The sequence below is a fragment of the Caretta caretta genome, chromosome 9 (assembly GCF_965140235.1).
Source record: "Caretta caretta isolate rCarCar2 chromosome 9, rCarCar1.hap1, whole genome shotgun sequence".
Taxonomy (NCBI): domain Eukaryota; kingdom Metazoa; phylum Chordata; order Testudines; family Cheloniidae; genus Caretta; species Caretta caretta.
Window position 1 is genome coordinate 59,036,716 of NC_134214.1, and position 23,809 is coordinate 59,060,524.

The 23,809-nt window shown below is 54.2% G+C and overlaps 1 protein-coding gene across 1 annotated transcript; it reads left to right on the top strand.

Annotated features, from left to right (window-relative positions):
• The first annotated feature begins 14,659 nt into the window (after positions 1–14,659).
• BMP15 (bone morphogenetic protein 15) lies at positions 14,660–18,529 on the top strand. The gene is made up of 2 exons (XM_048865125.1): positions 14,660–15,005; positions 17,673–18,529. The coding sequence occupies exons 1-2, from the start codon at positions 14,660–14,662 to the stop codon at positions 18,527–18,529; spliced, it is 1,203 nt and encodes a 400-aa protein (XP_048721082.1).
• The last annotated feature ends 5,280 nt before the right edge of the window (positions 18,530–23,809 follow it).

Consider the following 23,809-nt stretch of genomic DNA (forward strand, 5'->3'; position numbering starts at 1 on the left):
GCTGGGAGGTAGGCAGAAGAGCAGGCACACAATGCACTCGCTGGTGGGGGGGAAGGAGGTGACGCGGAGGCAGGGGGTGAGGGGAGCTTGGCTGCCAGTGGGTGCAGAACACCCACTAATTTTTCCCTGTGGGTGCTCCGGGGCTGTAGTCGGCACCTATGACCATTGCGTCGCTAGATAGCGGGGTCCCCTCCTCTGACGGGCCCAAGACAGCTTGTTGGGGTTCCACTGGCTCTGTGTGCTGGCCCTAGCTCTGGTGCTGGAGAGTTTAGGGGTGCAGACTGACATTTCCCCCCAGTCTCAGCTGCTCTGCGCAGCTCAGAGCAACCCCCCCAGACCCTTAAAGTAAAATCTGGGGAAACGCCTCTTGACTTGAACAGACCCAAGTCCCTGTCGCCATCTGCACAGCAAGCCCTGCCCAAGTGTCAGATGAGACAGGTTACAGGTCTGCACTGCCCAGCCCAGCAGGCGAGAGTTGCCAACTTTCTAATCACACAAAACCGAACACCCTTGCCCCGCCCCTTATCCGAGGCCCTGCCCTGCTCACTCCACCCCCTCTCTCTTCCTCATGCACTCTCCCCAGCCCTCACTCACTCGCTCGTTTTTACTGGGGCAAGGTTGGAGTGCGGGAGTGGGGTCTGGGAGGGAGTTTGGTGTGAGAGAGAGCTCAGGGCTGGGGCACGGGGTTGGGGGGGGGTGAGGGCTCCGGTGTGTGGGCTCCAGGGTAAGGCCAGAAATGAGGGGTTCAAGGTGCAGGAAGGGGATCTGGGCTGGGGCACGGGGTTGAGGTGGGGTGGGGCGGGGTGCAAGCTCCAGAAGGGAGTTTGGGTGCAGAAGGGGGCTCAGGGCTGGGGCAGGGAATTGGAGTGCAGGCTCTGGCTGGGTGTGTGGCCTCTGGGGTGGGGCCAGAAATGAGAGGTTCAGAGTGCAGGAGGGGGCTCTGGGCTGTGGAAGAGGACTGGGGTGTGTGGGGTGTGAGCTCTGGGAGGGAGTTTGGGTGCAGTAGGGGCCTCAGGGCTGGGGCAGGGGGTTGGGTGGGGGGGGGGTGAGGGCTCCGGCTGGGGTGCGGGCTCTTGGGTGGGGCCGGGGAAGAGGGGTTTGTGGTGCAGGAGGTGGTTTGGGGTAAAGGCTCCAGGCGATGCTTACCTCAGGCAGCTCCCGGGACGTGGCTGGCATGGCCGGCTCTGGCTCAGGGGCAGCCAGGAGGCTCCGCGCCCTGCTTGCGCCCACAGGCCTGAAGCTCCCATTGGTCATGGTTCCTGGCCAATGGGAGCTGTGGAGCCGGCGCTCAGGGTGGGGACAGTGCGCAGAGCACCCGTGGCTGCCCCTGCACCAACTGGCTGCAGAGACATACCAGCCACTTCTGGGAACCATGCAGAGCCAGGGCAGGCAGGAAGCCTGCCTTAGCCCCGCTGCACTGCCGACCAGACTTTTAACGGCCCAGTCAGTGGTGTTGAGCGGAGCTGACAGGGTCCCTTTTCAACTGGGTGTTCCTGTCAAAAACCGGACACCTGGCCACCCTACCAGCAGCCCATTCCCTTGGAAATGCCCGAGTGGCTGTCCTGGACAGAGCTGTCCTGGACAGAGCAGCTTCGGGTCCAGTATCAAGCAGGGAGAGTCTGGGAGTGGTTTAGGGAACCCCAATTTTACCCACCCCATTTCTGCAACTGCTGAGTGTTGAGGGTGTTGCCTCTAGGGCTGGCGCAGAACCACTGGCCATGTGACTATGCCTCTGGGGTAGAGTAGCTGTGTGGGCACATTGGGCGTCAATGCGGGTGGGCACCCAGGGGTTAAGTGCAGGCATTTAGGTAGCCATTCACTGCTAGATGTGGCCAGTGGCACTGAGGACTTGCACAGCCCCAGACGATTTGCCCAGGTTCATTTGGAATGAGGAGAACCACTGCTGGTGGGAGCATGATTGATATGTGATGGGCAGGGCTCCATGCCAAGACACCTGGGTACTCATCCACCCAGCAGTGCCACTGGCTCACTGGGCGAGCAGCTCCCCTTCTCTCTCTGGAGAATAGGCTGGTGATGCTGAACAGGGTTGGGGACCCTGGAATGTGTTTGCAGGTGTACATGCACGAGGGACCTGAGCCCAAACCCCAGATCCAAACCTGGTCAGCCCGAAGCTCGGGGGGGTGGGAAGCTGTGGGTCAGCCTGTCTCTGTTACTGTTCCTGCCAACTCCGTGGCTTATGGTGGCAGAGAGGGGTTGTGTGTGCCCGGTGCACCCTTTGAGAGGCTGCTGGGAGAGCCCAGCCAGTAACCTGGGGAGAGCAGCTGCAGCACCTGCCCCAGCTCTGCCATGGCTTATGGCTCTGCTGCTGTGTTTATGGCCATGTTAAGCAGCACACAGCATTCCAGCACGGCCTTCCTATTTGCACAGCTCAGGCCTGGCAGCATTGTCCAAAACAAGGAGCACCGGAGCCCAGTGCAGCAAAGCAGCCCCCATCCTATCAGCACCAGCAGGGAGAGCTGGACCCAGCCCCAGGGAACTGTACAACACAGGCCAGGGAACTGCCCCCCAACAATTCCTAGTGCAGATCTCGTAAGAAAACAGCCTGTCTGGATTTAAAAATGCCCTGTGATGGAGAATCTACCAAACCCCTCGGAAAGTTGTTCCAGAGGCTAATTACTCTCACTTAAAAATGTATGCCCCATTTCGAAGAGCCCATGATTAAATATTTGTTCCCCACATAGATATAGACTGATCAAGTCACCCCTTCACCTTCTCTGTGTTAAGCTAAATCGACTGAGCAAGTTGAGTCTCTCACTATAAGGCAGGTTTTCTAACCGCGTAATCATTCTCGCAGCTCTTCTCTGCACCTTCTCCAGTTTATCACCATCCTTCTTGAATTGTGGGCCCAAGAACTGGACACAGGATTCCAGCAGCAGTCACACCAGTGCCAAATACAGGCATAAAATACCCTCTCTGCTCCTGCTGGAGATTCCCCTGTTGATGCATCCCAGGGTCACATTAGCCCTTTTGGCCACAGTGTCACATTGGGAGCTCATGTTCAGCTGCTTATCCCCCAAATACCATGGCCCCCAAATTCCCAAGTGCCATGTGAGCACTAACACATCACCCTCCCTGTACAACTACACACATATGCACACCCTTCACACACACACACCTTGCACCACCCCCAAACACACCTCTTTCTACAACCCAGCACAATCACACCCACCTTTATACAATACCAATGCACAATTACACGTCCCCGCACACCCAGAGACACCCGCCGGGCACAGTTCTCCCCATGCCATGCAAAGGTGCACAAAACATTGCTCATATCTGCAGACACACAGATGTGTGCAAAGCCCCCATCCCCCCACAGACACACATAACCGTCGGCCAGATCTATGCACTGGCCTGTCTCTGAGCCTTGCCACACCCCATGGATTGCCCCTCTTGCCTCCAGCACATCCTGCTCCCAGCAGGGCCCACAGGAGCTTTGCCTCTGGGCTCCCTGGCAGCAGCCCTGGGCCTGGTGCCCCACTCTGGTCATTTATGCCCCCTCCTCCCAGGGGCCAAAGCCAGCCCAGCAGGGCAGGGGCAGCATCCACAATATCATGCAGACGCCTCTTGTTCAGTCCCCCTCCTCAGCCTTTGCCTGCCAGGCCCACTTGCCTCTACAGAACCCCCTGGTGGCCAGCCACAGACACATCCAGGGTTAGGGCCAGGGGGAGCTCCCATGGCACCAGGTGAGGAGGACGGGATGCCGCTCTACCACCATTCCCTGTTTCTTTAGCTTCTGGGAAGGGCTCCCTAAGGACCCAAGTCGAGGCCACCTGACTGGTTCACGCCACAGTCACTGCGCATGGTGCTCTGTCCCCTTCCCGGTGTGTGTGTGTGTTGGGGGGGGACACACCGACCCAGGCTGATGAGCCGGCAGAGCGAGATCTTTTCACTCACGCAGGGCACACTCATGCTTTAAAATGCAGAGGTCCCAAGTTCAATCCCTGCTGCCAAATCCCGGGGCGCAGGCAGCATTAGACAGGGCAGCTTAGTGCGAAGGGTGCACTCACCAGAGTGTTTCTGTACACGACAGAGCCACAGGGCCCTTCTTCAGCATTGAGTCTGCTCCAAAGAGCCCCAGGGCTTGAAGAATGGGGCCAGCTACAGTCAGGATTGAGGAACCCCAGCAGAGCTGGGGTGGGGGGGGGGAAGCCCAGGGCTGGGTTAGCTGCAGGGGCTGCAGGTTGGGACTGCGGGGCACTGACAAAGCTCTGTGTGTGTGGGAAGCCAAGGGCTTGCTCAGCAAGGGACTACAGGTCGGGACTGAGGGGCACCGACAGACCTGTATGTGTGTGGGAAGCCCAGGGCTGGCTCAGCAGGGGGCTGCAGGTCGGGACTGAGGGGCACTGGCAGAGCTCATAAGATGCCAACTATCCCTGTTTCAGAGGCCCAGTCCCTTCTTTTTCTGGAAGCATTTGCAAGCCTGGCTCTGTGCAAAGCTCTCAGCCTGAAGGCTTTCACCGAAAATGAAAGGTGTGTCTCCCTATTTATAGCATTCAAGTGGTGGCAGGTGTGTGCCGGGCGTGTGGGAAGCTCCAGACTGGAATTGCAGGGCATGCTGCAGATCCTTGGCGCAGCTTCATTGTGGCTCTGGCCTCGGGCTGGGGAAGCACAAGGCAGGATTGTGGGGCACTGGCAGAGCTGGGATGGGAGCTGGGTGATCTGCCCCATCCTTCACCCACTGTACCAACTCAAGCCTGTAAGACCAGCCGCTCCCTCCTATGAGTCTCACACATCATTCAGTGAAAAGGGGGCAGTGTCTACAAAAACTCCACCAGGGGAATCCAGTGCTGGTTAATCATCCACCAGGCCATGGGATCCCAGTGCTCTGCCCCAGCTGTCCAGAGGCCCCACATCCCCTCGGTACTGCAGCCTAAGCAATGAGTCACCCAGCACCTCAGAGCCGGGGCCCCCAACTACAGCCCCCCACCTGGCTCCCTGAACAGGCCCGGACAGTCAGCTCCCCCCACCACTTGGGAGGTTTGGGAGAGAGCGACTGACCATGCAGTCCCCTCTGCTTTCTGAGCCCGTTCCAGAGTGACAGCACACGCCCTGACCCAGGGAGAGCCCAGAGCTGGAGCCAAGCACAGCCCTGCTGGGACTGGGAGCACTGCCCTGCGTGCTGGGGGGAGCCCCCCTGGAACGAGAGGGGCGTGTGCAGGAGGCAGCCAGACGGGCTGGTGTGGCCCCTGCAACGCTCTCTCTTGCAATCACTCCTAACCACAAGGGCCAGCTGTGCCTTCTCCCCAGGATGGGCGAACCCAGCAGGCCCATCTTAGTAGGACAGGAGCACAGCAACTGAAGTGGGATCCATTCAGGCTAGAAATAAGGTAGGCATTTTTAAAGGGCAGGGGATCCACCCCGGGGAACAGCTCGCCTAGGAATGTGGATCCATCACTTGGAGTGGAGGCCAGCCTGAAACGGCGCTCTCACTCACCCAGGAGCAATGGCTGGAGGCAGAAATCCCTGCCTTGTACTGGCTGGCCTGCATTAGCTAGGGAATCTGACAGGACAATCGCAATGCTCCCTTCCAGCCCTAAAAGCTATGAGTGGCCTAGTCACAAACAGACCTTGGAGCCAGGACACCTGGGTTCCATTTCCAGCGCTATCACTCACTCGTTGCCTGAGCTCAGGCAAGTCCCCAAGTCCAGCATATTCAGTGGTTTTGGGAGCCCAGCCTGAGACCCAGGGCATAGTCTCCAGAGGCGCTGAAGCAACGTCGATGGGAGCTGGGGGTGCTCATCTCCGCTGCACCCTTCATGCTGCGGTTTCATCGCCCAGTCCATTGATTCACACCGCATACCCTGGTGCAGCAGAGGAGGGTTACACCCTCGGGGTCCCAAACACAAGGTGCTCCTGACCACTTGAAAATGCTGCCCTGACCCGCTCCATGCCTCAGCCCTGGTCTACACTAGGACTTTAGATCGAATTTAGCAGCGTTAAATCGATTTAAACCTGCACCCGTCCACACAATGAAGCCCTTTATTTCGACTTAAAGGGCTCTTAAAATCGATTTCCTTACTCCACCCCTGACAAGTGGATTAGCGCTTAAATCGACGTTGCCGGCTCGAATTTGGGGTACTGTGGACACAATTCGATGGTATTGGCCTCCGGGAGCTATCCCAGAGTGCTCCATTCTGACCGCTCTGGACAGCGCTCTCAACTCAGATGCACTGGCCAGGTAGACAGGAAAAGAACCGCGAACTTTTGAATCTCATTTCCTGTTTGGCCAGCGTGGCAAGCTGCAGGTGACCATGCAGAGCTCATCAGCAGAGGTGACCATGATGGAGTCCCAGAATCGCAAAAGAGCTCCAGCATGGACTGAACGGGAGGTACGGGATCTGATCGCTGTTTGGGGAGAGGAATCCGTGCTATCAGAACTCCGTTCCAGTTTTCGAAATGCCAAAACCTTTCTGAAAATCTCCCAGGGCATGAAGGACAGAGGCCATAACAGGGACCCGAAGCAGTGCCGCGTGAAACTGAAGGAGCTGAGGCAAGCCTACCAGAAAACCAGAGAGGCGAACGGCCGCTCTGGGTCAGAGCCCCAAACATGCCGCTTCTATGATGAGCTGCATGCCATTTTAGGGGGTTCAGCCACCACTACCCCAGCCGTGTTGTTTGACTCCTTCAATGGAGATGGAGGCAATACAGAAGTAGGTTTTGGGGACGAAGAAGATGATGAGGAGGAGGTTGTAGATAGCTCACAGCAAGCAAGCGGAGAAACCGGTTTTCCCGACAGCCAGGAACTGTTTCTCACCCTAGACCTGGAGCCAGTACCCCCCGAACCCACCCAAGGCTGCCTCCTGGACTCAGCAGGCGGAGAAGGGACCTCTGGTGAGTGTACCTTTTAAAATGCTATACATGGTTTAAAAGCAAGCATGTGAAAGGATTACTTTGCCCTGGCATTTGCGGTTCTGCCTTTGCAAAAGGTTTCTGGGGAGGGCAGCCTTATTTCGTCCTTCATGGTAGGACACTTTACCACTCCAGGCCAGCAACACGTACTGGGGAATCACTGTAGAACAAAGCATTGCAGTGTATGTTTGCTGGCATTCAACCAAAATCCGTTCACGCGGTGGGAGGAGGCAAAATGCGACCTTGTAACGAAAGCACATGTGCTATGTATGTAATGTTAACTTTCAAGGTTTACCCTGAAAGAGTGTAGCCACTGTTTTATAAAATGTGTCTTTTTAAATACCGCTGTCCCTTTTTTTTTCTCCACCAGCTGCATGTGTTTCAATGATCACAGGATCTTCTCCTTCCCAGAGGCTAGTGAAGCTTAGAAAGAAAAAAAAACGCACTCGCGATGAAATGTTCTCCGAGCTCATGCTGTCCTCCCACACTGACAGAGCACAGACGAATGCGTGGAGGCAAATAATGTCAGAGTGCAGGAAAGCACAAAATGACCGGGAGGAGAGGTGGAGGGCTGAAGAGAGTAAGTGGCGGGCTGAAGAGAGTAAGTGGCGGGCTGAAGACAGGGCTGAAGCTCAAATGTGGCGGCAGCGTGATGAGAGGAGGCAGGATTCAATGCTGAGGCTGCTGCAGGACCAAACCAGTATGCTCCAGTGTATGGTTGAGCTGCAGCAAAGGCAGCTGGAGCACAGACTGCCACTGCAGCCCCTCTGTAACCAACCGCCCTCCTCCCCAAGTTCCATAGCCTCCACACCCAGACGCCCAAGAACACGGTGGGGAGGCCTCCGGCCAACCAGCCATTCCCCCACAGAGGATTGCCCAAAAAAAAGAAGGCTGTCATTCAATAAATTTTAAAGTTGTAAACTTTTAAAGTGCTGTGCTTAAAGTGCTGTGTGGCATTTTCCTTCCCTCCTCCACCACCCCTCCTGGGATACCTTGGTAGTCATCCCCCTATTTGTGTGATGAATGAATAACGAATGCATGACTGTGAAGCAGCAATGACTTTATTGGCTCTGCAAGCAATGATTAAAGGGAGGAGGGGAGGGTGGTTAGCTTACAGGGAAGTAGAGTGAACCAAGGGGCGGGGGGGTTCATCAAGGAGAAACAAACAGAACTTTCACACTGTAGCCTGGCCAGTCATGAAACTGTTTTTCAAAGCTTCTCTGATGCGTACCGCGCCCTCCTGTGCTCTTCTAACCGCCCTGGTGTCTGGCTGCGCGTAACCAGCAGCCAGGCGATTTGCCTCAACCTCCCACCCCGCCATAAACGTCTCCCCCTTACTCTCACAGATATTGTGGAGCACACAGCAAGCAGTAATAACAGTGGGAATATTGGTTTCGCTGAGGTCTAAGCGAGTCAATAAACTGCGCCAGCGCGCCTTTAAACGTCCAAATGCACATTCTACCACCATTCTGCACTTGCTCAGCCTGTAGTTGAACAGCTCCTGACCACTGTCCAGGCTGCCTGTGTACGGCTTCATGAGCCATGGCATTAAGGGGTAGGCTGGGTCCCCAAGGATACATATAGGCATTTCAACATCCCCAACAGTTATTTTCTGGTCTGGGAATAAAGTCCCTTCCTGCAGCTTTTGAAACAGACCAGAGTTCCTGAAGATGCGAGCATCATGCACCTTTCCCGGCCATCCCACGTTGATGTTGGTGAAACGTCCCTTGTGATCCACCAGAGCTTGCAGCACTATCGAAAAGTACCCCTTGCGGTTTATGTACTCGGCGGCTTGGTGCTCCGGTGCCAAGATAGGGATATGGGTTCCGTCTATAGCCCCACCACAGTTAGGGAATCCCATTGCAGCAAAGCCATCCACTATGACCTGCACATTTCCCAGGGTCACTACCCTTGATATCAGCAGATCTTTGATTGCGTGGGCTACTTGCATCACAGCAGCCCCCACAGTAGATTTGCCCACTCCAAATTGATTCCCAACTGACCGGTAGCTGTCTGGCGTTGCAAGCTTCCACAGGGCTATCGCCACTCGCTTCTCAACTGTGAGGGCTGCTCTCATCTTGGTATTCATGCGCTTCAGGACAGGGGAAAGCAAGTCACAAAGTTCCATGAAAGTGCCCTTACGCATGCGAAAGTTTCGTAGCCACTGGGAATCGTCCCAGACCTGCAACACTATGCGGTCCCACCAGTCTGTGCTTGTTTCCCGAGCCCAGAATCGGCGTTCCACAGCATGAACCTGCCCCATTAGCACCATGATGCATGCATTGTCAGGGCCCATGCTTTCAGAGAAATCTGTGTCCATGTCCTGATCACTCACGGGACCGCGCTGACGTCGCCTCCTCGCCCGGTATCGCGTTGCCATGTTCTGGTGCTGCATATACTGCTGAATAATGCGTGTGGTGGTTAATGTGCTCCTAATTGCCAAAGTGAGCTGAGCGGGCTCCATGCTTGCCGTGGTATGGCGTCCGCACAGAAAAAAGGCGCGGAACGATTGTCTGCCGTTGCTCTGACGGAGGGAGGGGCGACTGACGACACGGCTTACAGGGTTGGCTTCAGGGAGCTAAAATCAACAAAGGGGGTGCCTGTACATCAAGGAGTATTTCAGGCAGGACTGCACGGAGGGTTCCAATAAGAAATGGTGCACCTAAGTTATCGTTGTTATTGGAACAAGGAGGTTAGCCTGGCCTCTGATTGATACATGGCTAGATTTACCTCGCTGCACCTTCTCTGTGAGTGACTGCAGTGTGACCTAGAGGAATGAGTCCCCTAGACAGGGGAGGAGGCAAATGAGTACAAAACAAATCTGGTCTATTTCTTGTTTTGACCCACTCCATCTATCTTTTACATCTTTGGCTGGCAGCAGACGGTGCAGAAGGACTGCATGCCATCCACATCTCATGGCTGCTTGGCAGAAGATGGTACAGTACGCCTGCTAGCCATCCCCATCTCTTGCCTGCCTGGCAGAAGATGGTGCAATACGACTGCTAGCAATCCTCATCTCTTGCCTGCCTGGCAGAAGATGGTACAGTACGACTGCTAGCAGTCCGTATCGCCTGCCTGCTCACCATAAGACGGTTCAATAGGACTGACTGCAGGACTAAAGAGAATGACCTGGTCAAGTCACTCCAAATGTAGTCCCTGCGCCCATGTCTGCCCAGGCGCTCCCAGCCGACGCGGCCAGGAGCACCTCGGACACGATGAGGACGACTACCAGTCGTATTGCACCGTCTGCTGCCAGAAGGCAAGGGGTTACTGCTACTGTGCAGCAAAGCCGTACCGCGTCTGCCAGCACCCAGGAGACATAGGGTGACGGTTACCTGAGCGGGCTCCATGCTTGCTGTGGTATGGCGTCTGCACAGGTAACTCAGGAAAAAAGGCGCGAAATGATTGTCTGCCCTTGCTTTCACGGGGGGAGGGAGGGAACGGGAGGCTGACGATATGTACCCAGAACCACCCGCGACAATGTTTTAGCCCCATCAGGCATTGGGATCTCAACCCAGAATTCCAATGGGCAGCGGAGACTGCGGGAACTGTGGGATAGCTACCCACAGTGCAACGCTCCGGAAGTCGACGCTTGCCTCGGTACTGTGGAAGCGCTCCGCCGAGTTAATGCACTTAATGCACTTAGAGCATTTTCTGTGGGGACACACACACTCGAATTTATAAAACCGATTTCTAAAAAACCGACTTCTATAAATTCGACCTTATTCCGTAGTGTAGACATACCCTCAGTTTCCCCACCTGTGGAATGGAACCAAAGCTGGTGGCATTCAGGGCAGAGAGTCAGTTTGGTTTTACAGCATTTGAGCACAAAAGTCCCAACCTGTCTATTCAACTCTGTGCTCCCTGAGAGCCCTGCTGCACTGACAAAGAGTGATGCTCCTCCTCTACCTGGAGTCCAGACGGGAGAGCTGGCCCTTAGCTCTCTGGGATACCAGGCCCTGAATGCAGAGGGGTAGAGCACAAAAGGGACCCTGGCCCTCTGCTTTTGTAATGGGGAGAAAAGTTTTAACAGGCATAAAGTCAGTGGGATTGTGCAGGCGGCTGGAACTGTGCCGGCGGCTGGGAATGTGGCCCGTAGGTTTCTGGCCAGTGAATTCTCTCATTCCTGGCCTGTTTATCTCTGCATGGGAGCTCTCCAAGTGGGCTGATGCTTTTGGGGTTGCCCCAACACCTGCTAAAACAGTGGAAAGACTCCCATTGACTCCAGTGGGCTTTGGCTCAACCAACTGGGGTCCCAGGCTCTGGAAGGAGCAAGGCCCAGCTCAGGGAGCGGGGAGCTGCCTGATAGCTCCCTTGGCAGAAAGGCTGCCTGTAGGCCGGGACACCCCAACATGAGCTGTGGCTGGCATAGCAGCCACCTGCCTGCCAGGGGAACTCTGCTCCAGAGGTAAGTCTGCCCAGGAGGCCAGTCACTGGCTGGCAGGCGCAAGAGAGTCACACAGGGTGTCCCTGTCCCCTTTTGAGGAGAGATGCCAACACTTGGAAGCCAAGGTCTTTACTCCGACCTCTCTGCACTGCCGCCTGAGGAGAGGTCAAGCTGCATCCACCGGGGGCTGGCACCACCACTGCAGAAGGGAACAGAGCCTGCAGGGACACGCGAGTCCACAGAGGTGTCAGGATCCCATGTGCCAGATGCCACTGTGGGGAGAGGGCGGGGCTACTGGGCAATGCCACATGGGAGACCTCCTGACTTGGGGGAGGTGCACACTCTGCCCTCACCTTGGGGAGGAGTGGATTTTATATTTGTTCTTTCTTCCTTTCCTCTAATCCAGTGGTTCTCAAACTGTGGGTTGGGACCCCAAAGTGGGTCATGACCCTGTTGTAATGGGGTCACCAGAGCTGGCATTAGACTTGCTGGGACCTGAGCCCGAGCCCAAGTCTGAGCCCTAGGCTGCTGGGCTCAGGTTACAGCTTCCCCCACCTGGGGCTGAAGCCCTCGGGCTTCGACTTTGGTCTCCCGCCAGCTTAGGGCAACAGGGATCGGATGGGCTCAGGCTTCAGTCCCCCCTCCTGGGGTCGTGTAGTAATTTTTGTTGTGGGAAGGGAGTTGCGGTGCAATGAAGTTTGAGAACCCCTGCTAATCCAATGGAAGTCTGTGCATGCAGGAAACATTGCAGCCAGAGCTAAAGCCACATGCCAGCTAGCCACAAAGCTCTGAGCGGGCTGGCATAGGCTCCCCTCAGCACCCGCAAAACTCATGAGGTTCTAACTCTCGTGAGATGCATTTTCAGAGCAATTTCCATCATCTCCAGGGCTCATCGACTGGGACAGAGAACTTCCATCGCAATTTCATGGAATACCGATCCCAAAATCCCCATCTCCTCCCACCCCATCACTGAAAAGGCTTACAGTGACCTCTGCTGGAGAATTAGGTCAACTGCAGCCACATGGAGACAGACGCAAAACTCAAATATCCTGGAGGGGAAGACAATCTCCCACCTCCAAGCTTGGAGCTAGTGGCTGACTGCTGGGCTATGGTTGGGACAGGCCTTAACGCTTAGGTTGACCTGTGCCCTGGCTGCAGGAAGCACTGACCCAAACCCTTAGACTGGCTCAGAGCATGTGGGACCCACCACTCTGCAGGCAGCCCAGGGCATGACATACTCAGGGGCTTGGAGCAGCATCCAGGATTCAGGTAGCTGCTGATGGGAAGGCAGCGCTGTCCCAGTCAGAACAGGGTGGCTTGCATGGGCATCTCCCACCTAGTGGCAGCAAGACTGTGATGCCCTCAGACCCTGGCTAGAGACAGTGAGTTGAGAAGAACTGACAGCCCCAGGTGAAGGCTACAGGGCCTCAGATGCTTGCTAGAGACAGTGAGTTGAGAAGAACTGACAGCCCCAGGTGAAGGCTACGGGGCCTCAGATGCTTGCTTGAGAGGAGATGAACTGTGCTGGGAAAATCCTCCCTGAGTAGGTGGGGACCAGTCCCCAGCCCTTCCTTCATCCCCTTCCATGGCCCTTTCCCCTGGCATGAGAGGCCTGTGGCACAGTCCTCAATGCCCAGGGCTGGGGGAAGGAGACTTGTGCTAAGGACCTCTCCAGGCAGCTCATGACAGCACAGATAATAATCTGCATGTCACCTTCACCTGAGGGACATGTCCTACAGACCAGCGGGGGAAACTTAGGCACAGCGGGGGAAACTTAGGCACAGCATTTGCCCAGGCTCACACAGAGAGTGAGTGGAGGGCTGGGAATAGAATCCAGGAGTCCAGACTCCCAGTGTAGTGCTCTAACCACTGGTTCATGCTGTCCTTGTCAGTCCTCCCATGGAAGCCTTGATCCCCCACTGTGAAGCTGGAAGGATGCAGAGAGGGGGTCTGTGTGGGGAGGAAAGCAAACAGTGCGTGACACCTCAGAGAGGCAATTGCTGCTAGGATGGGGTCTGGTGACACAACAGTGGCAGTGGACCTTTGGGAGTAAACCCTGCCACGCCCCCTTCTCCATGCATTTGGTATCAGCCCTGGCACCAGCACGGGACACCCAGCACCAGACTTACAGGCACTTGGGAACCTTGTGGAGACGCTGTACCCATGCACACTGCATCAGTGGGAGGGGGGACAGGGCTGGCAGCTTTGCTGTTTCTGGAGCAGGGAACCAGGACTCAGGTGTACTGGATCCTTTTCTCAGCTCTGCCACTGACCCACTGAGTGGCTTTGGGCAAGTCACTTCCCTTCTAGAAGGCCAATAAGGCCACACAGCACTCCCCCTTCAAGGATCTCCAAGCATGTTACAGGCACTGGCCCATCAACCCTCCTGACCCCTTGTGAGGTGGCTCATGATCCTCAAACCCATGTTCCAGATGGGGAAACTGAGGCACAGAGCAGGGAGGTGAGTGGCTTTCTGAGAGTGGCCCAGGAATCCTGTGGCAGGTGGGGAAGAGCACTGAGGTCTCCCTACCCAGGCCTTAGCCTCTAATAATCCTCCCTCAGGTGCTGAAGAGCTGGGAGACCCTGTAAGGCAGCCCCACAGAGAGGAGTCAATTATTGGTAACTAGGCCGCCTCCTGAGCTGTCATTGGCCCTAGTGTGCCTATGGGACAATCTGCAGATGGCTGCCCCCGTTGTACCAACTCCCCTGGCAGCTGCCCCAATTGTACCAACTCCCCTGGCTAGTCAGAGTCCGGGAGGCCTATTCTCCCCTTCCTGGCACCTAGTGTTGTAATCTAGATCCGTCTGTCCCTGACCCGCCCCAGCAGAGCAGAGCATGGGGAGCAGGTGGAGAACAACTCCTGGCCCTTTAAATCCTGATTAACACTGGGCCTTTAAAATGGACGTGAGGGTTAAGCCCTTCTTAACCCAGTGGTCTGGGTCAGAGAGGAGGGGCTGGAGCTAGTCTGGGTCCCAAGGATTTTTAACCCCCTGCCCCCTGCTGAGTGCTGGTCCTGCTGACCTTCTTGGTCCCCCACCCCAGGCCAGTGGGGTTTTTAAATTGCATTCAGAGGAACCCCTTTGTGCCAGGTCCCTGGGGGGCTAGTTTTAATCCTGAAGGGTTTGCCCTCAAGGGAGGGCAATAGGGCAGGGAAGAGAAATTGTCTGATTCTGCCTCAAAACTTTCCTCACCCCCAAGTAAGCTGCCTAAAGGCCCAGCGTGGAAACAGCTGAGTGAAAGCAGGAAAGCCCTGGGACCCTGCCCTTTCTAGGGAGAAAGCACCTGCCTTTGGGGAGGGGGAGAAGAATGCTTCCCCCTTCTCTGTGGCTTCCATAGCACCAGCTCTCTAGAGCTCCCTGCCCATCCCTGTAACCACAGCCTGCTACCCGCCCCTTAGCCATGTTTGGAGGGGGCCCTTTCTGCTCCCTTTGGAGCTTGTTCCTCTTGGCTGCACTGCTCCCCCTAGAGCTGAGTATGGGGGAGGAAGAGAAGGAGCCAGCTACCCTAAGTGCCCTGGCTGGGGTGTCCTCCTTGCCCCTCATCCAGATGCTGCTAGAGCAGGTCCCCAGTGCCTGGCCCTGCTGCCGCCGGAAGCAGCTGGCCAGCGGGCAGCCGCTGCGTTACATGCTCAACCTGTACCAGAATGTGGCAGACCGGTCTGGAAGACCCCGCCAGAACCGTAAGCTGGGCACCAATGCTGTGCGCCTGGTCAGGCCCTTTGCCAAGATGAGGCAGCCTGGGGCAGGTGAGTCACTAGGCATAGGGGGGCAGGCAGGTTGGTCTCCTGGGGTGGGTGAGCCACCCGGCGGTGGGCGGGTGGGTCTCCTGGGGTGGTGGAGCCACTGGGGGGTTGGCTGGAGGGGGTGGGAGGAGACGATCAAGCTGGTGCCTCCCTGGAAATTATTCTGTTCCCAGGGGGCTGGTGTTTGAATGGGGGGCACTGGCTGCATAGTGCCCAGGGCTTGAAGGAGATGGCAGCTGGAAGGGCAGCTGTAGGGAGCTGGGAACCCTGCTACCATAACGCTGATTGTGCTTGTAAAGTCACCAGTCAGGAGGATTTTGCTTCTTTGCCAGAGCTCCCCACCCTCAGTCGCTCCTCCTCTATGCTGCCTTTAGCTCCCTCCTGCTCTGGCCCATTGGCACTAGAACAGGAGAGCTGATCTTCTGGCAGCAGGTGGCCTGGCAGAGTCTTGTTGCTCCAGGCCTTGTTGTGCAGAACTGGCCCCCGTGTGGGTTCTTTAGATCAGGACCCCAGCTAGTGAGCCTCCCCCTGGCTGGGGGCAGGCTGGATACAGGGGGTCTCCCTGCTCCAGGGATGCTCTGCCCTGTACACTGGCACAAATGGCCATGTTTGTTACTGCAGCATGTTGGCCCTTTCCAGTCCAAAGCACCTGCCTGTTCTCCCTGGAGCTGGGCAAGCTAGTGACAGGAAGGACTAAGGCAGTGTCCCACCCCCATGCTTCTCTGCAGGTCTTGTGCACGATGGGAACTGTACTGAGTTCTTGGCCAAGGAAGTGAACTCTCGACTTTGCCTTGTCACCTCTGTGCTGCCAACCTCACTCCTCCCTGCACACAACTGCTGTTTGTTTCCACCCCTCCTCCTCTCTGGCTGCACGGTGCTCAGGGACCCAGGTTACCTTGGGACTCTGGTTCTCACAGGCTTCTGGGTGGGAGGGGAGACCTACATGCCCAGAGAGCTGCCCAACGTGTATTGCCCTCCCAGGCACTCGGCAATCTACCCTCAGTCACAACCAGCTGGTCTCCCCTGGCTTCTGCTGCTGGCTGTTTGCATGACTGAGCTGAGTGCTGCTGCAAGTAGCAGCCAAGCGTAACTCTTCATACTAAGACTGTCCAGTCTGTTATGTCAAATGGAGCCGCTGGAAGGGGGTGTGTTCTGCTGTCTGCTGGGGAGAGGCCCAGAGCAGAGACTTGTTTCCTTCATTCAGCTATTTATAGGGACAAACCCAGAGTCTGGGCTAGGAAGAGCAGTGCTTCCAGTTAGCTCTCTAATTGGGAACCATAAAAAGATTTTTGGGTGTGGGCTGGTTGCTGCCCCCTTCCTCAAGGGCTGGAGCCCAGCCTAGTCACAGCTCTGCATCACCGCTGGTCTGTGGCAGGAGAGTGAGAGTCTGGCTACTGTCTCAATGCGTCAAGCAGCGTGCCTGCTGTTCCCATTGCCAAGGAGGCCATGGAGAGCCAGGAAAGCTCAGCTGTTTCCCAAGCCCCTAATAAAGGGGATGTGATCAGTCTGGCCACACTTTGCTGTGAGCAGGCTCCTCTTCCGCCCCCACCCCTGTGAGGTGCTCCTGGGACAGCCCTGTGTCCATGGGGGGGCTATGAGGCCCAGGAATGAAATAATTCTCTCAAGGTCACACAACCAGACCACGGCATGTTAAAGAATGAAACCAAGGTTGCCTGACTCCTGTCCTAACCACTATGCCCAGCTGCCTGAAGTGGATAATGGCATATGACTCTTGCCATGGCAGGTGTTCACATGCAAGGGGGGTTCAGGCTCAGCCAGAGGCCATGTGAGATGGTGCCACAGCACTGGCTCAAGGGAAACTCCTGCCTTCTTGGTGAGGGCCGAGGTTCTTCCCAGCTCTGACATGGCTTTGTCTTGTGCTGGCAGGCATGCTCCTTCCCTCCCCATCCGTCTCTGCTCCTCCAGGCAGCCCTGCAAGATGCTGATACGCTAATCTGGTTCTAGTACCTTCCTGGCTGGGGCTTTGTACCTTCTGGACTTCTCTAATGCCTTCCATGTGACCTTGATGCTTTCCAAACCGCGGGTGGGGGAGGAAATCTTTCATGCTCTCTCTGATGCATAAAGAGCTTGAACAATTTAGAAGGAATAAGGTCTCTTTCAGAAGATCAGAAATACGGCTCTCTTGCTAAAGATCTCTCTGGGGCACCTATGGGAGCAGCCTGGAGACTTGATACAGAGCATTCCTCCAGCAGTTTGTTGGACACTTGAGTTAAATTAACCAAAACAGCTTCCCCTCTCAATCAAGTTTCACTTCCTTGATTTCTGTAATGATGTAAACATCTCCAGCTGTCCATAAAGCCGCCTAGGAAAAACCAGGTCGAAATTATCTGACTTTAGGGACAAAACTACTTCCATTAAAAATAATAATAATCCTGTGTGGCACTTTTTCTAAAGAAGCAAACTGGGCAGAAAAGCCTGGTCTATCCAGGTCATTCTTAGTGCCCCTTTGAGGCCTTCAGGAGATGCATGGGAGCGTTTGAGCTACCTCCTAGGTGGTGTGGGCAGTTCCAGGAGGAGAGGGTGAAAGGGGGCACTGGCTGTTCCAGGAGCATGGGCACAAACTCCCCAAAGTGGCTTGTATGTAAGTTTGAGGCTGTTCTGTCTTGCTTTTGGGAACACTAACTCCATCTCCTCCCTCCCCCCACACAGGTCCCTGGTACATGCAGACTCTCGACTACCACCTGAACATCCAGCCAGGAAGTGAACATCTGGTGAGAGCCACTGTGGTTTATTCTAAGACTCTGCTAGTGGCTCATGCCCAGCTCTCTTGTGTGGTTCAGCTGGCTGGGGAGGCTGGGGTTCCAAAGCTCTCACCCCCTCAAAGAGGCAAGAGGAATACCCTTGTCTCCTCTAGGATGGACAGCTGGGAGGAGAGGGACATCACTTCCCACTCTTTGCCATGGGCCTGGGACTCCAAGAAGAGCCAGCTGCTCCGCCTTAGTCATGTGTGTATCTGGCTGGGACCAGCTGATGGCTCAGAGCCTGAAGTTGGCTGGGAGGAGACTGCTTCCATGAATGACCCTTTCCTGTTGCTCTACCTCAATGACACTCGGAAAGGCCTCCGGGCCAAGACAGGGAAAGCTGGCTTGAAGGAGACTCCTGATGGGCCAGTGCTGAGTCGCAAAGCTCGCCAGGCAGGCAACCTCATCCTGGATCTCCCCAGCTACTCGCAGAAGACCAGCACTGAGAAGGACGAGTGTGCTCTCCACTCCTTCCGGGTCAGCTTCAACCAGCTGGGCTGGGACCACTGGATCATCGCCCCCCACCGGTACAACCCCAAGTACTGCAAGGGCACATGCCCCCGCATCCTGCGTTATGGCTACAACTCCCCCAACCATGCCATCGTGCAGAACTTCGTCAATCAGCTGGTGGACCAGAGTGTCCCCCGACCCTCCTGTGTGCCCTACAAGTACAGCCCCATCAGTGTGCTGATGATTGAGCAAAGTGGCAGCATCCTCTATAAAGAGTATGAAGACATGATAGCAGAGTCCTGCACCTGTAGATAAAGCCCTCCCCACTAGAACCATTCACCATGTCTAACAACCATCTGAGCTTGCATGAAGACATGGTGATCCTTCACCTGGCCTCCCCACTCCAACTCAGTCTATGGTGAACCAGATGCCCAGCTGTCTGAAGTAATTTGCTTAATGTGCATTTAATTTTTTGCATTTTTGACAGCCCCCTCTACACACACACACACAAAAGGATCTGGGTTTTTAAGAAAGTTTGTCCAATTTTTTTTGGCTTGGTCCTCCGCCTCCATTGCACAATGGACACTGGGCTCTGCTGGGATGTTTTACAAATGGATTTTTATGCAAATGTTGTGGAACAGCAGTTTTTAAAGGGAAGAGTTTGCTGGGCCTTGTATTAAAGGACTGCCACTTTGTATCTTCTCTTCGGGGCACTCCTCTTCCTGCTAGGGAGCTTTACAGGACTGGATGGAAGCATGACTAGTCAAATGGCTCAGCCATTGGCAGGGCGGTGAGATGGACTGACATCTAGAGAATATACTAACTGTCATGCCATCTGGGTTTTGTCTGATGCTCTCTGAGCTTCCTCTTGTATGAAGAGACTGTTCCATCTGTGTTCAAGAACAGTTGCGTGGCCAGGTGGGAACTGGGCATGGCTCCAATGCACCAAGGGGCCATGGAGAAGATGGCAATGTGCTTGTCAGAACTCTCTAGAGGAATAGTAGCTAAGCTGGAGTTATAGGTGAGATGCCTGGAGCTTGGGCCTCTTCTACTGAAGATTTTTGGGGTAGGGAAGCTAAATCTTCTGCAGGCAAATGGAACCTAAAATGAGTCTGGAGCAGGGAGCAATGATGCCAATTGGTTCTAATACTCAAAGGCTTCCCCCTATGGGTCAATGTCTCCCTCTCGCCAGTGCTGGCTTTTTGGTTTCTGTGTGGGTCCTTCACTTTAAGGGCTTCCATATACTTAATTTGAGTTCAGACTGGTACTGTCCTGTGACTTCTATATCTGCTGTCCCCCTGTCCAGCTCTGGCATTGGCCACTAATCCCAGTAGATTACATGTACACTTGACCTGTCCAAATAAATACCTTTGTAGTCTGCATCAGTAGCTTGTTGGGCTATGTGAGCTAGGGGCTGGCCAGAGGGCTCTAGAGACAATGCATGGTGAGGGGGGAGCACAGGATCTGGAGAGTCACTTTCTCAAAGCCCTGGGTCTTTCTGGGCCATGGCTTCAGGGGAGAGGGAAGGGCAGTTTTTAAAAGTCCTTCTCTAGGAACTGAAAAGAACACACTTCAAGTGAAGCACTAAACTTTTTTTAATCTTAAAAAGGGAACCCCTTGCAGGGCCCGATGGTGTTGAGATGCAACTCATCTCCTAGCACTAGGGCCCAGTCACGCAAGGCCTCCAGCAAGTTCTGGCTAATCCCCTCCAGCTGTGAACTCTAGTAAATTGCCCACCTTTACTAGACACTTGTGTTTTAGACTCTCTTGGAACTACCTGAAACCCATCACTCCCCCAGATCAACTTGGATGAGATTTTAGTCTTTAATGCAACCTTTTTTCTTTTCTTTCCCTTTGGTTCAAAGCACCTTAGAAGCAGAGTCCAGAGACCTTTCTCCTAGTCTTTCCTCTTTACCTATTGCTGCACCAGCCTGAGTATTCCCCAGTTCCACTGAACCCTGGTTACAATGTTGCTTGGCTTTCATTGCTTTCCTTTCTGTAGCCTGCCATAATCTAATGAATTCCTGTTACAGCCTTTTCTATTTATTATATGCTGTATTTAAGTGTTATGTAAATAAATTGGTTTGTTTTTGCTAAAGAGAATCCTAGCCTTTTCTTGGGTGGGAGGGACCTGTCCTCTACTGGCAGGTCTTTCTAACCCCCCCCCAATGTGGTAGATTTCCACTGGGCAAGGAGTGGGTTAAGAATCCAAGTCTGGGGGCAGACAACTTCAGGCAAGCAAGGCTCTATCCTGATCCTGTTAAATAGACCCCATCTTGCTATGCAGCTCCCCCAGGCTGAGTCCAGGCCCCTGTCTAGTCTTCCCCTTTCAGCATGTTCCAGGGCTGGTGACTGCCTCACTGGCAGAGGGTCTGCTGAACTTTGTGTTTCTGGAAGTGGAAGGTAATTTGGGTGGCATTGTTCTTTCATCTCCTTGGAGGTCATGTGGACTCTTGGCCACTATCTCAAGGTCATGCCATGGGATGCTATGGCAAAGATCCCTATAACACAGCCTGTCTGCAAGTGAGGGGATTTACTTCTGGGATAGCTAGGAAGGCCTGGCAGCTAGCGCAGAGACCAGGCGCAGTGACATACCCAGCAGCTGGAGCAGTGGGGTGCCCTTCTTGGGCAGTGCCAAGGAAACAATGGTAGCTACCCACAGACTGATGCACAAGCTTCAAAGCTCAGATCCAAAGCTGGGCTATGCCAAAGGACAATCTGGATCAATGGCAGTGCTGAGGGCAAGATGGTGGCTCTGAACTGGCCCACCACCTCTCCCCAGCAGGGTGGGGTGGTCTTCTCGGCTGTGAAAAGAGCCAGGAGATGGACAATTGCAGAGCTAACCTGTGAGTCTGAGTGAGGTGACATGTTTTGCTAAGAAGGACTCAGATTCCTTCTTATGTCACATGCCCAGGATGATCTCTAGTGCTAGCCCTTGTCCACCTCGGCGACACTGCAGAAGAGGCTAAACAGTGTGCAATGTAAAGTGGTGCTTGGCCCTGAGCTGCCAGCCTTGGAGCCTGCAGTTGTCTGTCACTCCGAGCCGAGGCAGCAGCGAAGCATCCCTGCGCCCACTCTGTGTGTGGCAGGCTTTCCTGAGCTGCACCTATGCAGCTGTGAGCAGAGTTCAGTCTCCAGGGCCTGCTCTGGCCTGGGCCCCTCTGAGCTGCATTAAATGCCCAGCCAGTGTGGGAGGAGACTGGCTGCTTGACTAGATGTGGCAATACCTGGGCTGAGGCTGAAAGGGGAGTTGCTGCTCAGGAGGCCGAGGCCATGGCCATGGCCCCAGCCTCTGGCTGCAGGTGGGGGGTAGCTGGCTTGCACAGGGCTGCCCCTCCCCAGGTGGAAGTTTAGTACCCATGGATCAATGGGTTTTCATAACCCAGAGGTTGTGTGTAAAGTCATCCCAGATTTCCCAGGGGTGTGTCTGGTTTTAGGCAGCTATTGAATGAATCATTTAATTTTAGAAGATATTCAACAAATCAATATTAATACAGAGGTGTGTTGCTGAGCTCTAGTTTGTCAGGCTGGGATGGGTCCTGGCTGGCAGCGCTCAGTCAGGGGACTTTGGGGCAGCAAAATTGATCGGCAGGGCAGTGCAGCTGTACAGCTGGCCAAAAGAGTGTCACAAATACCAGCTCTGCTTCAGGGAATCTTGTGTGCTAAAGTGTGTGTATGGGAAGAGAGGGGGATCTTTTTGAACAGCACATTCTTCCCTTTCCCACTGGCCAAGCTGCTGACTTTGGGGAAACCCCCTAACACTAGCACCCAGATCCTCAAAGGTATTTAGGCTCCTAACTTCAGTGGACCTCACCCTAGTGTCCCCCAGAGTCTGTGGTGGAGGGGGTGTCATGTCTCTCCTCCCCTTTGCCATGTGGTCTTAGAGGGAAAATTTCAGAGGAGCCAGTCAGAGGCTCAACAGCAAACAGAGGCACAGCCAGTGCAGGGAGCTGGGGGCATGCACTCAAAAGCAGCAAGTTCCAGTTGCTTCTGCCCTGTGCTGATCTGCTGTCTGCTCCATGTTCCCCCTCAGTTCCTTCACCTTAGCCTCATTCTACCCCTGCCCATCCCTTTTCTCTTCTTTCTAGGTAGCTTATCCCTACCCCCCCCCCCAAAAAAAAATTACAAAAAACCCCACTGGAACTAATCTACCCTTTACTGCCATCACATTGGTCACTTGCTGCTTTGTTCTCCCCCTCCCTTATCTGTCTGCTCTATTTACATGTCAGTTTTTCATTGTATTCATCTTGTCATACAGTTAGATTGCAAGCTCTTTGGGACAGGTCTTTGTACAGCACCTTGCACAACAGAGTTCTGGGCTGTGATGGAGGCTTTTTGCTGCTACAGTAATATAAATAATAATAAAGATCCATACTGCTATAGCATCCTTATACAGAGGTAGCAGACTGTTGCTTTCCATTCACAAAGCAGGTATTTCCCATCAAGGTGGCTTCTATGCTACATTAGGGAAAATGGACAAAGAAAGAATGAATACAAAGTCTCCAGCTGAGGGGGAGCACTGTATCTCTTGCATCATGAAAGATCCTCATGGACAGGGTTATATGGGGAAGTGCCCAGGGAACAGAAGCTGAGCTGTGTATGCTGTAGGTGTCACCCCAACCCTCTGCCAATAGGGGATGTCACAGCTCTCATGGCCTCAATTATGCTGGTGAAATCAATAAGTATGAGAAAAGGATGCTGGTATGTTCTAGGACCATAACTTATAAGGCCAAGTGGCTTTTTCAGGGCGGGGGGGAGGACTGTTTTCCCACTGTTGAAAATGGCTTGTTTAGATAATTGAGTAGACAGGATCACAGCTACACATGCCAGTTACATAGGTATCTAGGAAGCTCTACAGGTGAATGTTCGATTCAGGTACAGTCAGAGATTCAAAGGTGCACAGCAAGTTGCAGCTTCCTTTAGGTGCATAAAAGTTACCTGGCCAGAGTATGGCCTACAATTTCCAAGTGTAACTGAGTCCATTGTAGAAGTGTTTGGGCACAGGGTTTAAGCCCCTTGACTGTTGTTCTCCTAAGTAATGATTTGCCACTACCCCTTTGTTAGGGTGACCAGACAGCAAGTGTGAAATATTGGGATGGGGTGGGGGTAATAGGAGCCTATATAAGAAAAAGGCCCAAAAATTGGGACTGTCCCTATAAAATCGGGACATCTGGTCGCCCTACCTTCTGTCATTGAATGGGCCCTGAGATTGCTTGAGTCGAGCTGCATTTTGTTGCTTAGCCTGCATTTGCAGAGATATTTACATAGTCATCTCTCCAACATGGATGTTTCTCTTGTGAGTCATGGCTTGGTGATGCATTTCCTAGAGGCTATGAGGTAGTGCCATAGGCTTTCATCATGCTGATTGCTGCAGAGTTTTTCTGAGCTATTATCCAGTGGGATCAAGGGGTTTGGATCCAAAGAAAATATATGTATGGCAGCTTATCTGCCCCCTGCCTGCTCAGAGGAGGGTGGGTGTGCGAACCCACATGTGGTGCGAGGATGGTCATGTTGAAAATCCATGTGCTAACTTCCCATTGGAAATCTTTGCATGCTGGGAAGACTGTTTGGAGAATATTAGCACAGCATTAAAAC

Excerpts from the sequence above, each read along its gene's own strand:
- BMP15 (XM_048865125.1), top strand. The coding sequence starts at position 14,660 with ATGTTTGGAGGGGGCCCTTTCTGCTCCCTTTGGAGCTTGTTCCTCTTG. Across the intron at positions 15,006-17,672 it reads GATGAGGCAGCCTGGGGCAG|GTCCCTGGTACATGCAGACT; the intron begins GTGAGTCACTAG and ends CCCCCCACACAG.